At 41.6% G+C, this 20390-nt stretch overlaps 1 protein-coding gene across 1 annotated transcript in view; it reads left to right on the forward strand.

Moving 5' to 3' along the window:
• Positions 1 to 20390, forward strand: part of nfatc1 (nuclear factor of activated T cells 1) — a 55748-nt gene that overhangs the window by 12629 nt on the left and 22729 nt on the right. Inside the window, exons 5-7 of the mRNA XM_034704131.1 lie at positions 1333 to 1505; positions 3595 to 3735; positions 16801 to 16856. Of these exons, the coding sequence (XP_034560022.1) occupies positions 1333 to 1505; positions 3595 to 3735; positions 16801 to 16856 (370 nt within the window). The remainder of the gene's footprint in view (positions 1 to 1332; positions 1506 to 3594; positions 3736 to 16800; positions 16857 to 20390) is intronic.

Raw genomic sequence — 20390 nt, forward strand, 5'->3', positions numbered from 1 at the left:
CAGTTCATCGAGGATCTGCTTGAGGCTGGCTCTGGAAGTACCAGAAACCACATACACACCAATTAAAAAAAGACGATCTTTACAGCCTAGTACAAAAGACGAGTGTAGTCTGGATAGCTCATTTCTCGATCTGCACACACTGTACGGGGGGTGAATTTTTTCTAACGCGGCAATTTCTAAGATATTAAGATTACGAGTGTTCCAATGAGGCACAGCTGACTTGATTGACAGGCGGGAACACTGTAGCTGTTGGCGAGGAGGCTCAAAACCAACCTCTTTACGTCACAATCGCTCGACGGCAGCAATATGGCTGCTGCCGACGATTGGCCTCAAAACAGCTCTTCAGAAACAGATGGGTGACGTCACGGATACTTTGTCCATATTTTATACAGTCTGTGTGTCTAACTGAATTTTCATGGGTTAACAAATAACCAAATGCCGCTCTAGATATTTCTACCATATCTTTTCTTTTTGTTCTCCACCCCATTGTTAGATTAAACATGACATGACAGAATTTGAGCTTCCCACCCTGAGCATAGCATCAGAACAAAAAGGCTGCACTGTTACTATTGTGAATTGTGCCCTCTCTCTTAAAGTTTTTCTCAGGCACAAGAATGGACGCCCCAGTGTTTGGTTTTGCACTTAGCTTGTCTGTGTAGGCGTGGAGCTGAACAGCTGGGGTCTTCTGCATCAACACCTGATTGCTTCGCCAGTGCAGCAGACCCTGGTGTCTGCACAGAAGAATGTTAGGGAGTGTTCAGATGTGTGTAAAAGTTGACATTAACTAGGCTTTGAGGAATGCGGCATCAAGTAGCACGCAAATGGAAATGCCAGAAACAGTTTGGAGAGGCTCAAGGTATTTTAGTATGAAAGTTAGTTTCAAAAAGGTCTGAGGAGAAAGGAAAGGGAGCTTTTATTAAGTGTCGGATGAAGACTTTGACGCTACAACAGCCAAGTCTTGCTTATAAGATTTATAGAAGGTAGACAATATGTCAGGAATACTCTCTTGAGGAGCATTACTGAGATGTAATGAACATTCCCAACCATTACTGATGGTATAGTTTGAATTTTCCCCAAGAGTAGGTTCAATGAAGTGTAAAAGCTCCTTTGGGGTTGGAGGTGTTAATATTCTGTTGACATGGCTGCAGCCTCCTTTAGGATTTGGTAGCAGAGTCCCAGAGTGAACATCACTTTCGATATGACTACAGTGTGGTATAAATCACAGCCTGATTAACTGTGAGTGTGTATCTTTAATGTAAATGATGATTTACTGTGTGTGGACAGAGACTTTGGCAGACTCAGACTCTTCATCTTATGTCTTTACAAACACAGAATCGACTGCGCGGGGATCCTGAAGTTGCGCAACTCTGACATTGAGCTGAGGAAAGGGGAGACTGACATTGGGCGCAAGAACACACGCGTGAGGATGGTTTTCAGAGTCCACATCAACCAGCCTACCGGGAGAATGGTGTCTTTGCAGGCTTCATCCAACCCTATTGAGTGCTGTGAGTACAACTATTTTATTTATTTTTTATTTACAAGGACACTGCATATTTATTGCAAGCGTCATTATTTCAGCTGGTCATGGATTATGATGGAAAATAAGTCAAATCATAATCTACAGAGGCATATAACAGATTTAAATTTAAAATGACGACTAGCCTGAAAGGTTGAGAAACACAAGATTGATCAGTTTGTCAAAAATAGGGAACTCTGAAGTCATTTTTCGAGCTAGTTTAGCTGCTCAAATGTTGGTATTTTCTTATTTTCACAGTTCCTTTGTCATTGGGGATTAGATTTGAAGAGTTTTGGGGTGTTTTCTTTCTCCAACATCACAACAGTTTAAAAATGCAACTATTGAGGTGTCATCTAGCTCAGTTGTGTACAAATCAATCAATCAATCAATCAATCATTCAATCAATCAATCAATCAATCAATCAATCAATCAATCAATCAATCAATCAATCAATCAATCTTTATTTGTATATTGTATTATCTCAAGACGCTTTTACAAACATAGCCGGTCTAGACCACTCTATGTCAAATTATGAACAGAGACCCAACTTCAAGGCAGGGTAAGACTCATTCTGACCCCACCTTAATCCATCATGAGCATTGCACATCGCAGTATTTAGCTAGTTACAGTGGGGAGGAAAAACTTCCTTTTAACAGGCAGAAACCTCAGGCAGAACCAGACTCATGTTAGATAGCCATCATGCCTCGACTGAGTTGGGTCTTGAAAGAGGGATAGAGGAGAATAGGAGAGAAAGGTGATAGTGATGAGACGAGTAGTAGAAGCTGTTGCCGCTGGAGTCGGGAACGTCTGCAGCAGGAGGACATTCAGGTCCCGCTGGTTGTTAGATCGATTCTCGTCATGACAGAATTTAGTGCATATCTCTCCCCACATTTTCTGTCTCTCACTCAAGCTGTCCAATCAAAAAAAGGCAAAAAAAACTTGAAAAAAAACCAAATTCACAGTTTCTTTATTAACTGTTTTTACTAACTACTAGTTATTCAAGAGCTACACATTTAAGAGCTTAATTGTTATATAAACCCTTGAATCACAGAAAAAGAGTACCCACTCCATGCAGCCCTGTTATCAGAGCCTCTTCACATGCAGAGCTTGTTACTGTTAGCCATATTTTAATTTGAAAGCATTCATCAGTGAATTTAGGCTACGTCGGCCCTGCTCAATAAACTCGATCGACTCTCTGCTCTGCACTGGAGTTGACCTTTCACTGAACCAGCATGAACTCCATCAGACCAACCACTCTACGTGGTTCTGGCTCTGAGAGCTGCCATAGAGATTAAGTCTTATGAGCTAAATGAGAGACAGTAGTTAAACCATGATCTCAGCTCCTTGAAATAGAGCATTGTTAGTTTCTGAACGACTGCCACAAAGCAATTGTTTGTGACCAAAATTCACTTAGTGTGTGAGCGAGGCAGAACGACAGACAGAGAGAGAGAGAGAGAGAAACAGAGAGATGTGGGAAAGAGCGATGCTTTCCAACACAGAAAATTAAAGTTTCATCAAAATCAGACAGCAGCGGCATTGAACTGCGACAAAGATGATCCTCACATGGGGAAAATATTCAGTCTTTATGCAACCTCTGTTTGTGTGTCCTGATCGATCAAATGGAATTACAGAAATCCTTTAAATGTGAAACCTAGCTCAGGCATCAGGGTTACATTTAGACCTAAGAGCTTTGCAAGTATTTGATGGCAAGTTGTATTTCATTTGAGAAAAACAGAGAGCAAGCGGGGAATCAGAAGGCAGTGCCAAAAGGTAAAAGAGAGACGCGTTAAAGAGCCAAGAGAAGGAAAGATGCTCTTAAAGAGGATATTTGAGGAAAAATGTTCACCATAATTTGGGAAAACACAAATAAACACAACATGAAGCCTCTCCCTGCTTACTGGCAAAGAGGCAGCTTGTTCTAACATTAAAAAGTTGAGGTTTCAGGGTTTCGAGACGCTCCGGTAAAGCTGTCTAGGTAGTGATTCAGGCCCGGCCTGGATGCTCAGGTCTGCATGGGGAGTGGGTGTGTATTAGCAAAACGATGAAGCCCGTCTTCTCTCCCTCCCTCCTTCCCACAGCCCAGAGATCGGCCCAGGAGCTGCCACTGGTGGATAAGCAGAGTTTGGAGACGTGTCCCGCCTCCGGGGGGGAGAGGATGCGCCTCGATGGACACAACTTCCAGCACGACTCCAAGGTGGTGTTTGTGGAGAAGGCTCAAGGTAAAAAAGTAAAAGAGGACGTCTGGATTAAGTGCTGGGTTCTCTCAGTCCAGCTGTGTGTGTCTGTGTGTCTGTGTGTGTGTTATATGTGTGTGTGTGTCTCCCTCTCCATTTGTTGGAGAAACCCCAGGTCTCCCTCCTTCCTCCCTCCCTTCCTCCCTTACTTGTCTCCCCCCGCCGTCAAAATATCCTCCGTCCTGCCAGAGCGCCACATGTGGAGCACATTAATGCGCTGTATTTTTAACCCAGCAGATTTACATTTGCAGAAGTTTCCATTGCCTGTTCAGCAGAGGAATGGATCACAAATGCAAGATGTGTGTGCGTGCGTGGGTGGATGTGCATGTGGTTTGGACACATGCACTTTGTGTGTGTGTGTGTGTGTGTGTGTGTGTGTGTGTGTGTGTGTGTGTGCCATGCCTCAGTATTTGTTTCTCTTTTTCTGTCTTTAAGCCGATTTGGTTTAGAAGGAGAGGCGACTGCTCCCAGATGTTGATACGAGGAGGTTTACAAACAGCAATTTCCTTGATTAGCTTCAGCAAAGCAATGTGAGCTAAAGTTTGGTTCAAACCTGAGCAAAGTAAACACGTGTGATCCAATCGGTCCGGTGACTCACTGAAAGAGAGGGAAGCCTTTTCATTGTTCCACCTGTGAAAGGAAGAATTCAAGGCTGCTCCGGTCACACAGGCAGAATATAATCACACACACACACACACACACACACACACACACACACACACACTTCATCCTCCCTCAAGCACAATGGTGCAGTGAGATTGTTTATCAAAACAAGAAGTGATTGAATGAGCGGAGGCCTTGTTCCCCTCATGGCAACCTCTCTGATCAGCTCTGATCTCTTCCTGAGAGTGGGGCTGATTAGTGTCTGAGTCCTGTAATGTCTCTTAAAGGCAGAGCTGCAGTTGTAATATCAGAGGTTGGATTTAACTGAGAGAACCAAATATCAAAAGCATGTTTGAAACACAAGTTGGCCAAGTAGCTTAAATCAAGCTCAGGTAAACCCATGAATTCACTCTTCTATTTGTTAAAGGGACAGTTCACCTTTTTTTAAGTGGGCTGTGTGAGGCACTTTCTGGATGCCATAGACACGTGTTACACTGTGTTAGCTGTTAAAAGGAGAAGACTGAACTGAAATAACAAACTCTACACTTTACATTACTGTGTCAGCCAGGTGATGCTCAGTATTTGGTGCTTAAGTTGACTCATCCATTATGGAAGCTAACAGCTGATCGGTTCCCTACAGGCGGAGAAACATGTATGTGTTGTGATGGTGCTGAAACAAAGTATCTAGAGATTGAAAATTTGAAAATCAAAAAAAAAAATTAAAACTGAACTTTTCAAAAAGATGAGCATTTGAACATAAAACAGCAGAAGAACTAACAAAAATGGTAAAAGCCTTATTGGTAAAACATTTATTTGACGTGTATTCATATTTTTTAGTTTGACCCATGTTCCATCAGTTTGAATGGAGGAGGTGGGGTTTATGTTCACCAGCTTGAAGAGCCAACAACTTTTGGATTCACAGTCAGTGAAGGCATAGCATACATTTTAATATGCAGTATGGTACAGTCCAATCAATCTGCTGTATCATTAAGTCAAAGGAAGTGTATCTTGGGGCGCTGGTGGCCTAGCGGTCTAAGCGCCCCACATATAGAGGCTACAGTCCTCGTAGCAGAGGTCGCCGGTTCAACTCCCGGCTGCATTTGCTGCATGTCCTCCCCCACTCTCTACTCCCCACATTTCCTGTCTCTCTTCAGCTGTCCTATCATTAAAGGCAAAAAAGCTTTAAGCTTTTAAAAAGAAAAGGAAGAGTATCTGAAAAATTATTCCTCTCTTAATTTAAATTTCCCTGAATTCAAAAGTGTTTAAAAGATGTTTGAGAATCAAAAACTATCATATAATACATAAACTAAATTTTGTTGCCCTTCAGGTTAAAAAAAACTGCATTACTAGATATGGCTGTAGTTTTTTACACCTACCTTTTTAAGCCCTCATGAAAAATGTCACTGAACCTTTAATCTGAAAGGCACAGAGCCCCTGAAGTCCCACAAAGTGATCATTTTTAGAGTGTGTGCACAACATGCTCCTGTTCTTATCAGAATCAACGGTGTGTAGGAGCCCAAAGTTAAATGTTTCTGCCTGGTTCATTGCTCACGGCGAGAGGCAGCGTACACAACAGCTTCCAAAATAACTTATCTTGTGTGCACAACATAAAAATAATCACCTTTTGGTTTCCTTTGAAAGGCAAGAATCAGACCATTCATTCTGTGGTTAGGAAGATGAATAAAAGACCAGTTATACTCTATGTTTGGATCATTAGCTGCTCTGTTTTCATTATAAATCCGAATGCGGCTGTCTTTAGGGCCCTGTGCAGCTCTGGACGGCTGCTGATGGGTGTGCTCCCTTGTTTTTGATGAGGGTTTCCCTGCATCTGGCAGCAGCATTAGATTCCTGGGCAATCCTAGCATGGAAACACCCTGAAGACAGGCTTCCACAACACTGCCCTCCCTCTGCCTCCCTCCATCCTTCCACCTCTCCATCCAAGCTGCCTCTGTGCCACCAGCTCTCTGTTGATTAGCTCTGCATTCTGTGGGCTCCCAAAGGATCTGTCTGTATAAATAGATAGCTAAATAGATACAGTAGATGTGTAGAAGCATCATTAATGTCAGGGTTGAAGTGGGGCTGTTAGCAGAATCAGATACAGTACAGCTGAGATGAAAAACAGTTAACTTGCACATTTAAAAACATACTACTCATCTCTGCTTTCACGTCCTAACTAATAGAATTTGGAAATGTAATATTCTCATTAACTATGCCAGCACAAAGCCCTGAGAAACACTTTTAACGATGCGGCTCATAAATCCAGCGTGGTGGATTGAGTTGCCATAAAGATCTTAAGCATTAAAATTTTACCGATGCTCAATTTTCCTGCAAATTTTCCAATAAAGCTCTCACAAAATAACAATCATAAAGCTGCGGTAAGAGAACATGTGAGCACCGACATGTTGTGTGCTTGCATGTATCCTGTACTTACAAGTGTGTGTGTGTGTCAGAGTCAGAGTTTCCCCTGTCATTACAAGCTGGATGGGTCACTCTGCCTCTCAAGGCTGCCAGAAAACTAGACATTTCATTCGTTTCTGTTTCTGGTTTTGGTGTCTGATGGTTGAAGTGATGTTTCCACTCTGCTGACAAATGAGACTCTGTGGACACACTGATTTGTGTGTGTGTGTATTTTGTTGTGTGTGTTCGGGAAAAAAAAAAAAGAGATGGAGAGACAGTAACAGTAAAGCCTCTGGAGTCAGATGGATGGAGAATGTGAATACAAAGACACAGACAGGTGGGCGATCACTAGAAGCACTAGTCAAACCATTTCAATCTACTCTCCTGCATTTCATTCAACTCTACTCTACTCTACTTCATTCCACTCTACTCTACTCTACTCCACAATTCTACTCTACTTCATTCCACTCTACTCCACTACTATGCTCTACTCCATTCAACTCTACTTAACTTTACTTCACTATTCTACTCTACACCACTATTCTACTTTACTCTACTTTACTCCACTCAACTCAATTCTATTATACTCTACTCCATTCCACTTTAGTCTACTCTACTCTGCTCTACTCAACTCAACTGTAAACAGCTAAGATGGTAAAGATTTATTTATTTTCATTAATTTTTGAATAGAGTATACTACTCTACTCTACTCTACTCTACTCCACTATTCTACTTTACTATACTTTACTCCACTCTTCTCAATTCAACTATACTCTACTCCATTCCACTTAAGTCTGCTCTACTCGGCTCTAAACAGCTAAGATGGTAGGTTTATTTATTACCAATCATTTTTTTGAATAGAGTATGCTACTCTACTGTACTTCATTCCACTCTACCCCATTCAACTCTGCTCCACTATTCCACTCTGTTCTACTCATTTCTACTACACTCTACTCCATTCCACTCTACTTAACTCTACTCCACTATTCTACTCTACTTCACTATTCTACTTTACTCTGCTTTACTCTACTTTACTCTACTCCATTCCACTTTAGTTTACTCTACTCAACTCTGAACAGCTAAGATAGTAAAGATTTATTTATTGTCATTAATTTTTTGAATGGAGTTTACTACCCTACTCTACTCTACCCTACCCTACTCTACGCTACGCTACTCTACTCTACTCTACTCTACTCTAAACAGCAAAGATGGTAAAGATTACTTCAAGTGTGAAATGTACAATAAAAATAATCTGTGCAACAGTTAAATACTTTTCTGATGCCATATATATATATATATATTTTTTTATGGTATACTTCCTCTCTAAATTCACCGCTCCTCTAAACTAGCACTGTTTCAGTTATTTTTCACAATATTTTGCTTCTACAAAACTTCATGTGGTAACAGGCTATCAAATCAGAACAGTAACATGGTCAGACTCCTGACCCTGCCTTTTGTCCAATCTCTGCCCCATTCCCTTTCTCTTTCACCAACTGGGGAATGAGCTTTGGATCTGACTGAAGATTATATTGGACGACTGTGTATGAGCTGCCAAATACATCCATTAATAAAAAACAGTGAAAGAGTTAACCAGCTGGATACAGTTAGCGCGGATGCCATATCTGCCAATCTGAAGAAACATTATATAGATTTTTTCTCTCTCAGGAGCAAAGACTTTTTACGACAGCCGGAGTTGTCACAAATCCAAAAAATATCTATAAAGACCAATAATGTCTTTAGATCTTTTGGCTGTTACCTTGTTTACTCCAGATGTGAAGTTTAGCATTTTAGAATGGGTTCAAATGGGGATTGACTCACTTTTGGTGCCTGCCTCAAGTGGCAGCTTGAGGAACTGCAGTTTATTTTGCACTTACACATTGGCTTAATTTCACTGCTTTCTGCTTTGCTTGTGTTCCTGCACAGTTTCATATTCATGTTTTTGTGTTGTTGCTAACCATGACTCATGCAGAAGGAAATCCCTTGTTTCCCCCGCAGAGACACCCCCTGTCACCCGCTGCCCCGTCAGAGCAAAACATCTGAAAACAGTAACCACAGAACATGTCCCCTCGTGTCTCCTGCCTGAGTAGAAATAAGTGAGATAGCATCAGTTTAGATGTCACTCCTGGTTACAGCCAATCCATCATAAGAGATTACTTTATGTCCTTGGTGCTGTAGACATCAGCGTGTAATCTAAACCCGACTCAATCTCACCTTGCTTTCACTCGTCTGAGCCTGCAGAGAAGATGCTGTGCCTGATAAGTCAGTCACTCAGTTTTGAAAATTAAGTCCTGCTGTCCTTTAGTCACCTCAGATTTTTTCAGGTCTGGCTTATGCTGGAGAAGTTGTCAGATTTAGGCCGGAAATCAAACATTTACCTCCAAGAGTCAACTTCATCCAGTCCAACCCTGTTGTTAGGTTTGCATTTGTAAATGTATATATTTTTTTCGTTTGTAGTTTAGTAGTTTGCTCTTAAATCAAAAAGGTAGAATTCTGAAATCACCAGATTGGGACAGTGATGATATAAAACATTGACTTCCCGCCCCTGACAGTGATTGGCTTGATTTCATTTCAACTCTATACACTGCTGTTCATTGTCATTATTCTAGCAATTAGCCATTGGGTAGGTTTTCAGGTCAAAGGCTTGAACCCTGATCTGCCTTGTTCCATAGAATATATTAATTCTATACTGTTGGCCTTGGAGAGACCGAGAAGAATTACACCAAACTCAACCAAAATTAATCATAGTTAGTTCATGCTAGTGTTGTAGTGAAGACCACATTAACCAAGACAAAGACATGTCCGAGATCAGAGTGCACCGAGACCAAGACAATTAGGGATCAAGACCGAGACCAAGGCAGGGCAAGACCAAGACAAGACCAAGACCATATATATCAATGAAAAATCATCATGAGAATTAACAGAGTAAAAGACTTCTGTTTATTTTATCTAAGTTGGCTTTGAATACAATTGACAGCAACAAACAAGGTTTGGTTTTGTCTTTGTTGGCTTTCTTTTGACTCCTTAAGTTAATTTTTTTCTCTTATCACAGTAATGACAGGGACACAGAGTACATCAGTGGTGGCCTCGACTGGTCTTGATATAAGATACAGAGTCCGCCCAGTCCGAGACCGAGACAAGACAGTAAAAATGCTTTCGATTCCGAGACAAGACGAGACCTGAAATAAGCGGCCTCGAGACCAAGACCGGTCTCGAGTACTACAACACTAGTTCACGCAGGCCACGAAGTCAAGCTCAGCCCACACTATATCATCTGTTCTTAACGCTAACCCCAGTCAACTGACAGCCCAGCTGATATATCTACACATCCAGTTGGCAAATGGCAAAATGGGCGTCCTATTCAAACTGCTTCAGCCGACCTACTCTTGCTGCTTCCACTGCAAGCAGCTTTGCAACCCACTTCCACTCCAGCTCCTCCTTTTCTCCTGTGTCTGATTTTACCAGTGTCATATGTATTGTCACTGATGTCTGCTCTGTTCTGTACCCCTGGGGGTCTTTGCTGCTGCTCTCCCTGCCTTGGCTTCTCATGTATGCACATGAAAGAGAGGGGAGGTGTGGCCTCCCCACCTCAGTTCTTTGGCATTCCAGGTAAGCATGTGGAAGGGCAGGGAGCACCCAGAACAGAGCCATATATAACTTGTTGCATACAAATAATGAAGTTTCTTTGACCATAGTGGTCCTGACTGAAGTGAATTATTCAAACTAAACTTAAATTACCAAACCTGCTTGGATTGTACAAACTAACTTTAACGTTAAACTTGCAGTTATCGTAAAATAATACATACCCCTCAGCCAATCAGCATCCAGTTCTGGCATACAATACAGCACGTCTGATTTATGAAGTGTATCGTATTATGAATGGATAACGTTGAGCACGGCCTCTCCCAGTTCTCTTTTTTGTTTACTCACTCTTAGTTTCTTCCTTATTTCATTTCAGTGTTTTTCTTCTTGAGTGCGGTTTTCTGCTCAGTGTTTCCCCACCATGATTGATAATAACTTAATTTGAGTGGAAATCTTGGAGGAAATCCTTGCAGAGGAAAAACCCTCTGGTGAAAAGAGCACTTTCACCATCTGGCCCGCTGCACTGGACGGCTGCCCGCTCTGCTGTAGTCACTATTACTGGGAATAACAATTTCCCTGATCCATCAAACTCCTCGTCAAAGAGGTAGTTTAATTCTTGTTGACCCATCCTCCTCACTTGTCCATCTTCTCTAGTGGTTGGAACCTCAAATAGGTGAAAATGGAGCTCTCAATCCAACAAATTTTGTCTGATTGTTCTTGGCCAGAGCAGCTGCAGAAATAAGAGGACCTCAAATTGAACTGTGAGAGGATTATCATGCTGCAAAGGCTGCCAGATGGTGCCTGGAATTAGCTCCAGAAATTACAGATAACATCCTCCTTTAAGCCCAGGAGAGCAAGATGTCGGCAATGCAGAGGGACTAAGCAGTTCTCATCATGTGCACAGTGCCAGGTCTGTTAGCTTTACTAGCTTGGGGCAGTGGTTTGGGTTTGGTTTGGAGGGAGGGGTGGCCACCGGTTTCATTACATTCATAGAACAATGACTTCCACTTGAAGCAGTTCAGTGGTTTTGGCTGCATCTGTCACTTCTGAGAACAATGGCTGTTTTCATAAACAAATCAATTACAGTCACATAAACAGTGGAGTTTATGTTTTCATAAATTACGGTGTATGATTCGTTAAAAATCGCAGGCCTGTCTTAGAAGATCCAGAGTTTGATTCAAAACTCAGCTGCCAGGCTTTCAACCAGTACCAAAAAACGTGACAATGTCACTCCTCGTTAAGCCTCTCCATGCTGAATCTCAGTGGCTACATTAAACAATATCTCTTTAAGAGTTCTATTGTTGAAATTAAGTTTATCCATGGAATTGCTTCTTATTTTATATCAGACATTTTTATAAAATTTTGGACTTCTCAGAAAGAGGTCTTTAACTGTTCTGGTGTCGAGTAGAAGAAGTCAACTGGGCAAGTATTTAAGTCGTCCTTTAAAATATTATATCTATAAATATCACAACAGAGTAGCTACATATAAATATTCCTAGCTTAATTCTTAGAATACTTCAAAAAGAAGTATCTCCAAATAAGTGTGAAGAATGTGTGCTACATTAAAATGCCACAAAAGCTGCTTGCAGCCTTTTACACAAAGTTTAATGCATAGTTTCGAGCTCAAGTCCCGCCTCCAAGCTTACAGATAGCCAATCATATTTTAAAGAGGAGGCGTCATGCTCATTTTCAGGATTTGTATTGTCAGCCTGATAGCTTTGCAATACCCCTCCACACAGCACTCAGTAACCCAGCACTCAGAGAGCCTCCTCCACTGTTGCCATGCTACAAAGTGGTCATCATCATGAGTTAACCAGCGTTTGTCCATTTAAATGAACAAATTAGGAAGTATGGCCACGTGTTTTGGACCCCAAATATGATCTTGAAAGTTTTGGATGGGACAAAAAAATATTGTGAGGTGGGGCCAGGCCATCCTTTGGAATATTACTACCCCAGGCTATCTTTTGGTTTGGCCTATGGGGTATGGGTTTTTGTCCACAGGGGGTGCCAAAATTGCCACAACCCAAAGTTTATCCTTTTTGAAAATATTATTTATAAATATATATTTTTTTAACATTTTAGAGTAGAGAGCTGTAGAAAGACAGAGTGGGGAATGACATGGGGCAAAGGACTTTTGGAATCAAACCCAGGCTGCCCACTCACAGGCCGCTTGATGTAACCGCCATGCCCAAAAGGCTGTTCAAATATTTTTTACTTTCTTATTTTTTGCCCACACTGTATTGCTAAATCTTTTTATGACATCTGATAAATTTATGACCCGTCTGCTACTTTTGCAAAGCCCTTTGTAACTTGCATTTTAAAAACATCTCTATAAATGAAGTTAATAACATTATTATTGATGTCTTCATGGAAGAGCTGCCCTGCATGCAGCTGATGGTGTGCAGTGACTGGGGCCTTTGCAGTTTTAAGCATAGTTAATGTTGATATCTCCTCCTCCTCCCCCACTGAAGCCATTTATCAGTTCGGTGCACGGTTTGGTTGCCAAACCCTTCCACACTGCAGCGGTTTGCATGCATCCTCAAAAATCCACGTGTTTTCAGGGCGTCAAGAAGGAAGAAGTTTCAGTCATCGGTCAGAGCACAAGGGAACTCTTTCAGCCTGCCACATGGTTCAGGGTAGCGCATGTGTTTATATTTACTGTATGTTATGAGGGCTTGGGCACACGCCATCCCGCTGTTTCACTCTGGGCACCAACATTTCACTCCACCCAGCTCCAATTAAGGAGCACAAGGAGCTGTTTGATTCCCCTTATAAACCCAACATGACAAATAAGAGTATTGTATATTGTTTGATCCCCCTCGGCTGCTGTGACTCTGTGCAGCACACCAGGCTGTGTCGTTGACGGCTCTGTGTTATGTCTCTTCTGATGATTTGTATAGACCATTGCTAACGAAATGTGAATTGCAAAGACTTCTGGGACACAGCCAAGAGCTGGAGCTGGAGCTGGAGAGGGGTACAGGGTTTATATGGACCGTGTGGTTCTAGGCTGAGTTGTTTAACTTAAATAATGTTGGATGTGATCCAGCACAGTGGGCCAGGGAGTTAGAAACCATATTGTGCTTGCTGAAATTTAGTAGGAGGAGAACTGGAGAGTAACTGCTGCTGAATTTCTTCATTGGACGAGTTCAGGCACTGTGCAGATGTTGCTCTATAAGTCTGGAACATTCTGTGGTTATCAATTACACTCTGTGGTTATCAATTATCCGCTACGCTCTTCTCAAACAAAGGCATCCCACGCATTCGACATTTCAAAGCTGTGTTTTTTTAGAAGTTTCCTGGCAGTAGGTAGCCGGGCACAGAAAACAAAGTGCTGAATTGGATTTTTCTATCAGTGCGTTGATGTGAAAAACGATGTTAGTGTGAGTCAGAGACAGAGACAGAGAGAGAAGCAGACAGAGGGAGATCTGAAAAACATGTTTACCTCCTGTGGATCGACATCCACGGCAAAGGCTTCCCTTTTGGAGAGGTTCCCGAAGTGAGGAGAGACGGCGAGGGACGGAGGAGAGAGGAAAGACAGAGACAGATTTGCAGATTGAAGTTTGACTCAAACAAATGATTTTGTTGAAACAGAACTGTTGATTCTGCGAGTAAAGCCAAAGTTTTCTGGCCTACTGATCACATTTAACTCGATCCTTCATCACAAAATGTTTGACTCAGATCTGGTTAAATCAGCGTCAGAACTCTTGAGATGTTACCCTACATTTAGTACAAAATAAGTGTACGTTTAAACTCCTTGTAGCACAGTTTGAAAGTGTTATTTTGGATTCAAGGTACCACACACTTGTGGCTTTTCTTGTGTGCCAGAAGTCTGCACCTTGCTGTGCTCGACTCACAACTCTTCCTGTGGTGTCCAGAAATTACAGTGCTTTTGTTTGGGATTGATTTAAATATTGTTAAACAAAAATATCCACATTTTTTCTCACTATTTAAGGCAGCTTTGTTGTCAAGGATTTGGTTTCAGGCAGCAGAGTTTGGGTTATCTGTCACCAGGAATGCGTGGTTGCTCGTCTTTCTAAGAAGAGAGGAAATAGAGTCGTAGTCTGGTGGTTTAGAGGTTAGAGGCCGAAGTCACAAATCTTTACTAGGAGCTTGTTGTTTCTCTTTTTTAAGTTTATCAAAGATAAAAATACTACACCACATTTAATTCAGACCGAAAGACTGTGGTGTAGTTCTCAAAGTAGTGCCAAATTAATTTGCTAGTCTTTGTACAGATTGTCTAAATGAGCTGCATGAACCCGAGGTGACACCAAGTTACTACTTTGCATGATTCCAGTCAGTGATCCTGCAAAGACTTTTGCATCTAATGCATACTTGGACGTGCTTCTTACCCTTGTTTTTTGCAGACCTTACAACTTTTGCAGACCCCTTGATAGTCTTGATATTCAAGATTTTGATGTGCAGCTTTTGTTTCGTCTGGAATCCGTTGTGATTGCAGTATACACTCTTTAAATATGACCACCATCAAGTGGGCGGGACGGCGGGGGCGGTCTCCTTTTTGTTTTCCCTAAAAGAGATTTCTTGCCACAGCTGTGTGATTGAAGATGAAAAGCAAACATTTATATTTTTTTGCGTTACCGTTTTCCCTTGAGCCTCTAATTGGCCTCCTTGAGCAAATTTGAACTCCTGCAATAACTGACTCCTCACTAATAATTAGACACACGGTGGGCGCCTCTGTTTGCAGAAACCGGTTCAGGTGTTGAAGAAGCTGCCTTACATAACACTCAAAAATTATTGATATCCAGAAGTCAGAAGCATGATTAATATTCCTGTGTGCACAAGATAATTGTGCATGATTTGCTATCTTACTGGTGGCAAACTTTAGCTCCGCCCTCTTTGTGCACAGATCTGAGATATCAGGCTACAGACTTTTACAGTTTTGTATTTAGTCTGACTCACACATGTGGACTGCCATTGACTGCCAGTTGAGACACAGTTCCTTTGTGCTATCTGTGTGTCAATGTGTACAAAATCCCTGTGGCTGTAGTGAACAAAACATGCAGACTTTACACTAAAAATGGCAAGTTTGAAGAAAACTTTGATTGAGCAACAAGACAGGCCTCATATTTTTCATCTCTACATGGTGTTATGTCTTTTGAAGTTTGATGTGGAAGGGCGAGCCGGGCTTGAGGGGAAGGTGTTCAGAATTGCGTTCCAACCCTTGCCTAAAGTCACCCTGGATAGGTGGGAGATAATGGATGGATAGTTGTAGTTAAAACCAAGGGTCTCATCTTTGCATCCTCTGCACCCTCAATGAAGGTTGTTATTGGTTTAAAAAATGCTAACAACCCTGATTGTTTTTTTCCTCTTGGTGCAGTTTTCGATCTGTTCATCTAGAGCCTTTCTGCAGCTCTGGCGCAGAGCAGTGTGGTGGTAGGTTTGGCCGAGCAGGACTGTTTTTTAACCATTTTTTTTTCCATTTGGTGAACAGGAACCACTTTCTTTAGGTAATACCATGAGGCATTAGGTAATACCAAGTCTCCCAGACGCTCAAACCTCAACCCACAAGCACCAGATGGGAGGATGAAGTAAAGAAAAGGGAAAGCGAGGAGTAAACAGGTTTCCAGTGTCTTCTCAGACATAATAGAAGCTGTCACTGCCGCGCTGCTCCTCCTCCGTCCAAACTCTCTGCTCATTAAACTGCAGGCAGCAACACTCTCACTTCATTTTCTCATAGAAGATCTGACCTTTTTCTTTAAACTGCAGTTCTGTTTCCGCGTAAAATCACACTCTCAGTCATTTAACTCCTTTATGGGGTCTGAGAGATCGCTGCTGTCTAATGAATTGATAAAAATATAGTTTACCGCACACCTCTTTGGGCAGAATGACAAATCAAATCTGCTTTTTCAGCCGGCCTGTGTTTTCCCGACAGCCCTTGTGATGCCTGGCTTTACTGCCTTGATGGGAAAACCTCTTTAATACGGCAACTTTAAGGAAAGAAAAACCAGATTACCAGAAATAGAGTTAATACTAAAACCATCTCAGAGTCATTATATGGGGATAACAGACTGATTCCTATGGGAACACAAGAATTAAGAAGTTTGGAAGAGGAGTTGTCAGTTTCCAGTCGTTGTGTAATAATGAGGCGACCAGCTGCTGCAGCTTGTCGGGATTCCTCGCAGCCATGAAGCGAAGGTCTCTCTCGTCGTTCATCTCTTTGGTATGAATCAGGCTTTTTGGAGGATTGCATCAGATTTCTCTCTCCGTCTGCGTCTGTGTCGTCTCTTTCCGTCTCAGGTTTGTCAGACTGAGGATATGAGCTCATGAGTGGCGGGTCAGACGGCATGACGCGTTTGATACCCCCGGCCCTCTGTTTCTGTTTTATAAATCATTGATGTAACAGATAATAATAACAACGCTCCTTCCATTTCTTCATATCTGTAGGAAGCCCAGTAGGTGGAAATATTTCCTAATTCATCATTATGAAACTCTGTCTCTCCTTCTTTCTTTCAGACGGTCATCATCTCTGGGAGACCGAAGCCAAGGTGGACAGAGACGCCTCTAAGACGGTAGGTGACACGTGTGACACAGTTTTCATGACAGATCCAGCCTCCTCTCAGAATAACAGCAGCTGCTCTCAATCATTAAACTGGGCTAAGTGGCTAAACATTTTCAGTCTTGATTTAAAAAACAAACAGATGTCTGAATCAAGAGAGCTCTCTGAGCGAATGAGCTCCACTCGGCAAACATCTGCACTATGATTCAACTCTTCTTTAAAGGACCAGTTCACCCATATATCAAGCATTTGACAAAACCAGAAACTAATATTCTTAAACAGGAACAAAACATCCAAGAGGGAACACCTGAATAGTTAGTTACAAGTGGAAATAAAGGGAACAACACTTTCATAACCTTCTCCTTTGTTTTTGCTCTTTTGGTCTCTTACTCTTACTTCACTCCTTGAATCCTTTGAGAGTTTAGCCTCATAAAATACAAATTTGAGTTAAATTCTTTTAGTTAAACCTTAAAAATTAATCTAATATTCAATCTTATAAAATTAGCAACCAATAAAATATCTAAACCACTTCAATTTCCACTGATGTTATGGCTTTTTTTAATTTATAGAGCGGTACCCATCACTTTAAGATAACTTTTCTACAATGACAATGTACCTGTATAAGTTTGTTAGCTGGATAGTAACTGTAGCAAATTTGTCAGACTGAAACAAGGCTCTCAAGTCTCACGCATTTCAACCTGTTCACACGCCACACTTAGTATTTCTCGAGCACAGTAATTACTAGGACAACGCCAAATATAGCGATGAAATATAGATACCCAACAGCCAATCAGAAAATAGCATCAGTGTATCTGGGTAAGACAACGCAACAACGTTACATTCCAAAGAGAAGGATGCACATGTGTAACGCAGACTGACCGCAGATTAGAAGACACGGTCTGTCTGCACCCCCCTGCTGCCAAAATCTCACTCTGAACTGAGTTCAAAACTTGAGAGCCCTGCTGAAATACTGTATAGGCACAGATGCAGCTTTCATATAAAATGTTTAATACTGAAGTAAAGTCACAGTTTGCATCTGTACCAAGTTGCCAGTTTTCCTGAGGATAACACAAAAAAGTTGATTCTCTGACATAGGGAAATAGGTAGCCGGGCCAAGTCAGGAGGAAGGAAAAGAGAGCTTATACCAATTAAAGCACAGTTAAAGCTCAAATATAAAAGTACTATGTATTGTTTAATATCTGGCTGTGTTAAATGCTTGATTCTGATTGGCCAAAACCCAATAACAATGCTAATTCTCAATCGTAAAAGTGATGCCTGCCAGTAACAGTCTGATCCCACACTGTTAAAACGAAAAAGCTGTGAAAACTCAAAATTTCAAGGCAACTGTTTCCACTAGATTTTTGAGTTTTGAGGCTAACTAGAAATCTTACATGAGAGCCAACTGATTAGTTTTTGTTGAGATAACTTATCATTCATATGTAGTGTAACTTAAAGTTTTCAGTTCTACATACTAAGAAGTGAAAGTTGTTCCAACTTATTATTTGTTGTTCAGAAAATGTCCCTTTGTTACATCACTTTACTGCACCGTTTTCACACTTGCATGGTAGCTAGCTAATGTTCAAGGCGGCTAACTATTGGTAATGACCATGCCTTATTAAACTAACTAAACAAATTAAAGTTACATTAACTGGTAATCAACTCACCATCAATTGACCAACTGTAAAGCTAGAGTTTCTGTACAATACTCAAACAAAATACTCACCTTTAGGGCGATCAAATCCACACAGGACAGGAGAGATGGAGCCACATGTGGGGAATTTAATGTGTGGAAGACCCCTGTAGATTTGAGTTGGAGACCCCGTTCTTTGCCTGAAGGATACTCAAATAATTTAGCTTAGCCTCAAACCCATAATTTCAAGTTTTGCCAACCTAATTTATGAAATTAGACCAACTTTACACAACAGACTTAATACAGGTAGTTGAGATAACTACTTTGATGTAGTTTGCAACTAAATGGAAAACATTTTGATTACTTAAATAAAAAATCATTTTCAGGCCAACAATTTTAAGTTTTAATTTTTATAGTGCACACGTCTTAAACATCAATCTGCAGAACGGAGTCTGAAACTTTTCACCTCTGCCTGTTGACACTGTGGCAAAAACGTTACTTCCTGTTATCATTTTTAATCTGTATACATTCAGGCAAAATGTTAATTTTCATCTCAGGCTGGTCTTGAGCGAACACGATCATACACATGACCCATTGTGGTTTGGGAACTAGGTTGAATTTTTTCATTCAGACGTTTCCAATGAAAGAAAAAGGGTCTCTGATCAGCTCATTTCTTCCACAGTATGAACATGGAATATTCTTGCAGTTGTCTCGCTCCAAAGTGTCACAGAAATATGAGCGTAGATTTTGTCGGCTAGGGGGAGAAGCCCTCTGGGGGGAAACGGCTGTGTTGTGTTTGAGACGTGTGGAAAAGGTTTTCAAAAGTTCAACCCTGAACCTGTGGGAGTTTGTGCTTGGCAGTGTGTCCCGTCTTGGCCTGGGAGAGAGAGGGAGAGAGAGGGAGAGAAACAGAGAGAGAGACAGACAGAGAGAGAGAGCGAGGTGCAGTGGTGGGAGTCAGGGAGATCGACGAGGGGATTAGAGGGTGTCTGTGTGTGAAGCGCTGCACCTGCTCCCTGTATCTTCCCATTGCAAAACATACTCTCTCTCTCACACACACACACACACACACACACACACACACACACACACACACACACACACACACACACAAACACTAACACACATACAGTAACTGCTGGGACACATCTGTCGGCCTGAATAGACAAAGAGCCTCCTCCCCTCCCTCCCCTCTCGGCCCTGTCTCCTGGATTGGTCCCATTTCAAACACTGACTCAGCCTTGGCCAGGTTAAACCTCCACTCTTCGTCCACAGACTCAGAATACCTCACCGCCTCCGTCACCTGCACACACTGACCTTCCCCCAATTTAGACGATTTAGTCACAATTTTCAAAATTATTCACAATTAGACACAGCAGACTTATAAACTTAGATAAATGCTCCTTAAGTGCTCACTTGAGGAGTCCAAAACTGCTCCTTCATGCTCCATTTGGTTACATTTTTCTCCTCCCTCGCACATGAGAAGAATTATTTCTGACAGGTAAAAACATCTCAGGACTTGTTTTTGTGAATTTAATGATGTTCACACAGATTAACGGTCTCTTAAGTCCAACACATTTTGCAACAAAGCACATGTGTGCTTAACGCTTTAAAAAACAAGACAGTGATGTCACTTTAGCCTGCTTTTTTATCAGCATGCTTTAACTGACATGCTTGGCAGGAGTGACACGAATGAAATGATGCAAATAATCCAGTTAAAGGTGGACACAATCATAGTTCAGGGGAAACAGCAGACAGCTTCCAGACTTTTTATCAGCTCTGCCTCGTGGTTTTTTTCTAGATTTAGAGAAGCTAAAAATCCTCATCTGGCTTCACTTGATTTTACGGCTGCAGTGATTTAATAGAACGTGTGTCAGCTCTCACCTGTGCATGTCAGGGTCAGCCGTTCTCTGCAGC

Source organism: Notolabrus celidotus, chromosome 16 (genome assembly GCF_009762535.1).
Source record: "Notolabrus celidotus isolate fNotCel1 chromosome 16, fNotCel1.pri, whole genome shotgun sequence".
Taxonomy (NCBI): Eukaryota; Metazoa; Chordata; class Actinopteri; order Labriformes; family Labridae; genus Notolabrus; species Notolabrus celidotus.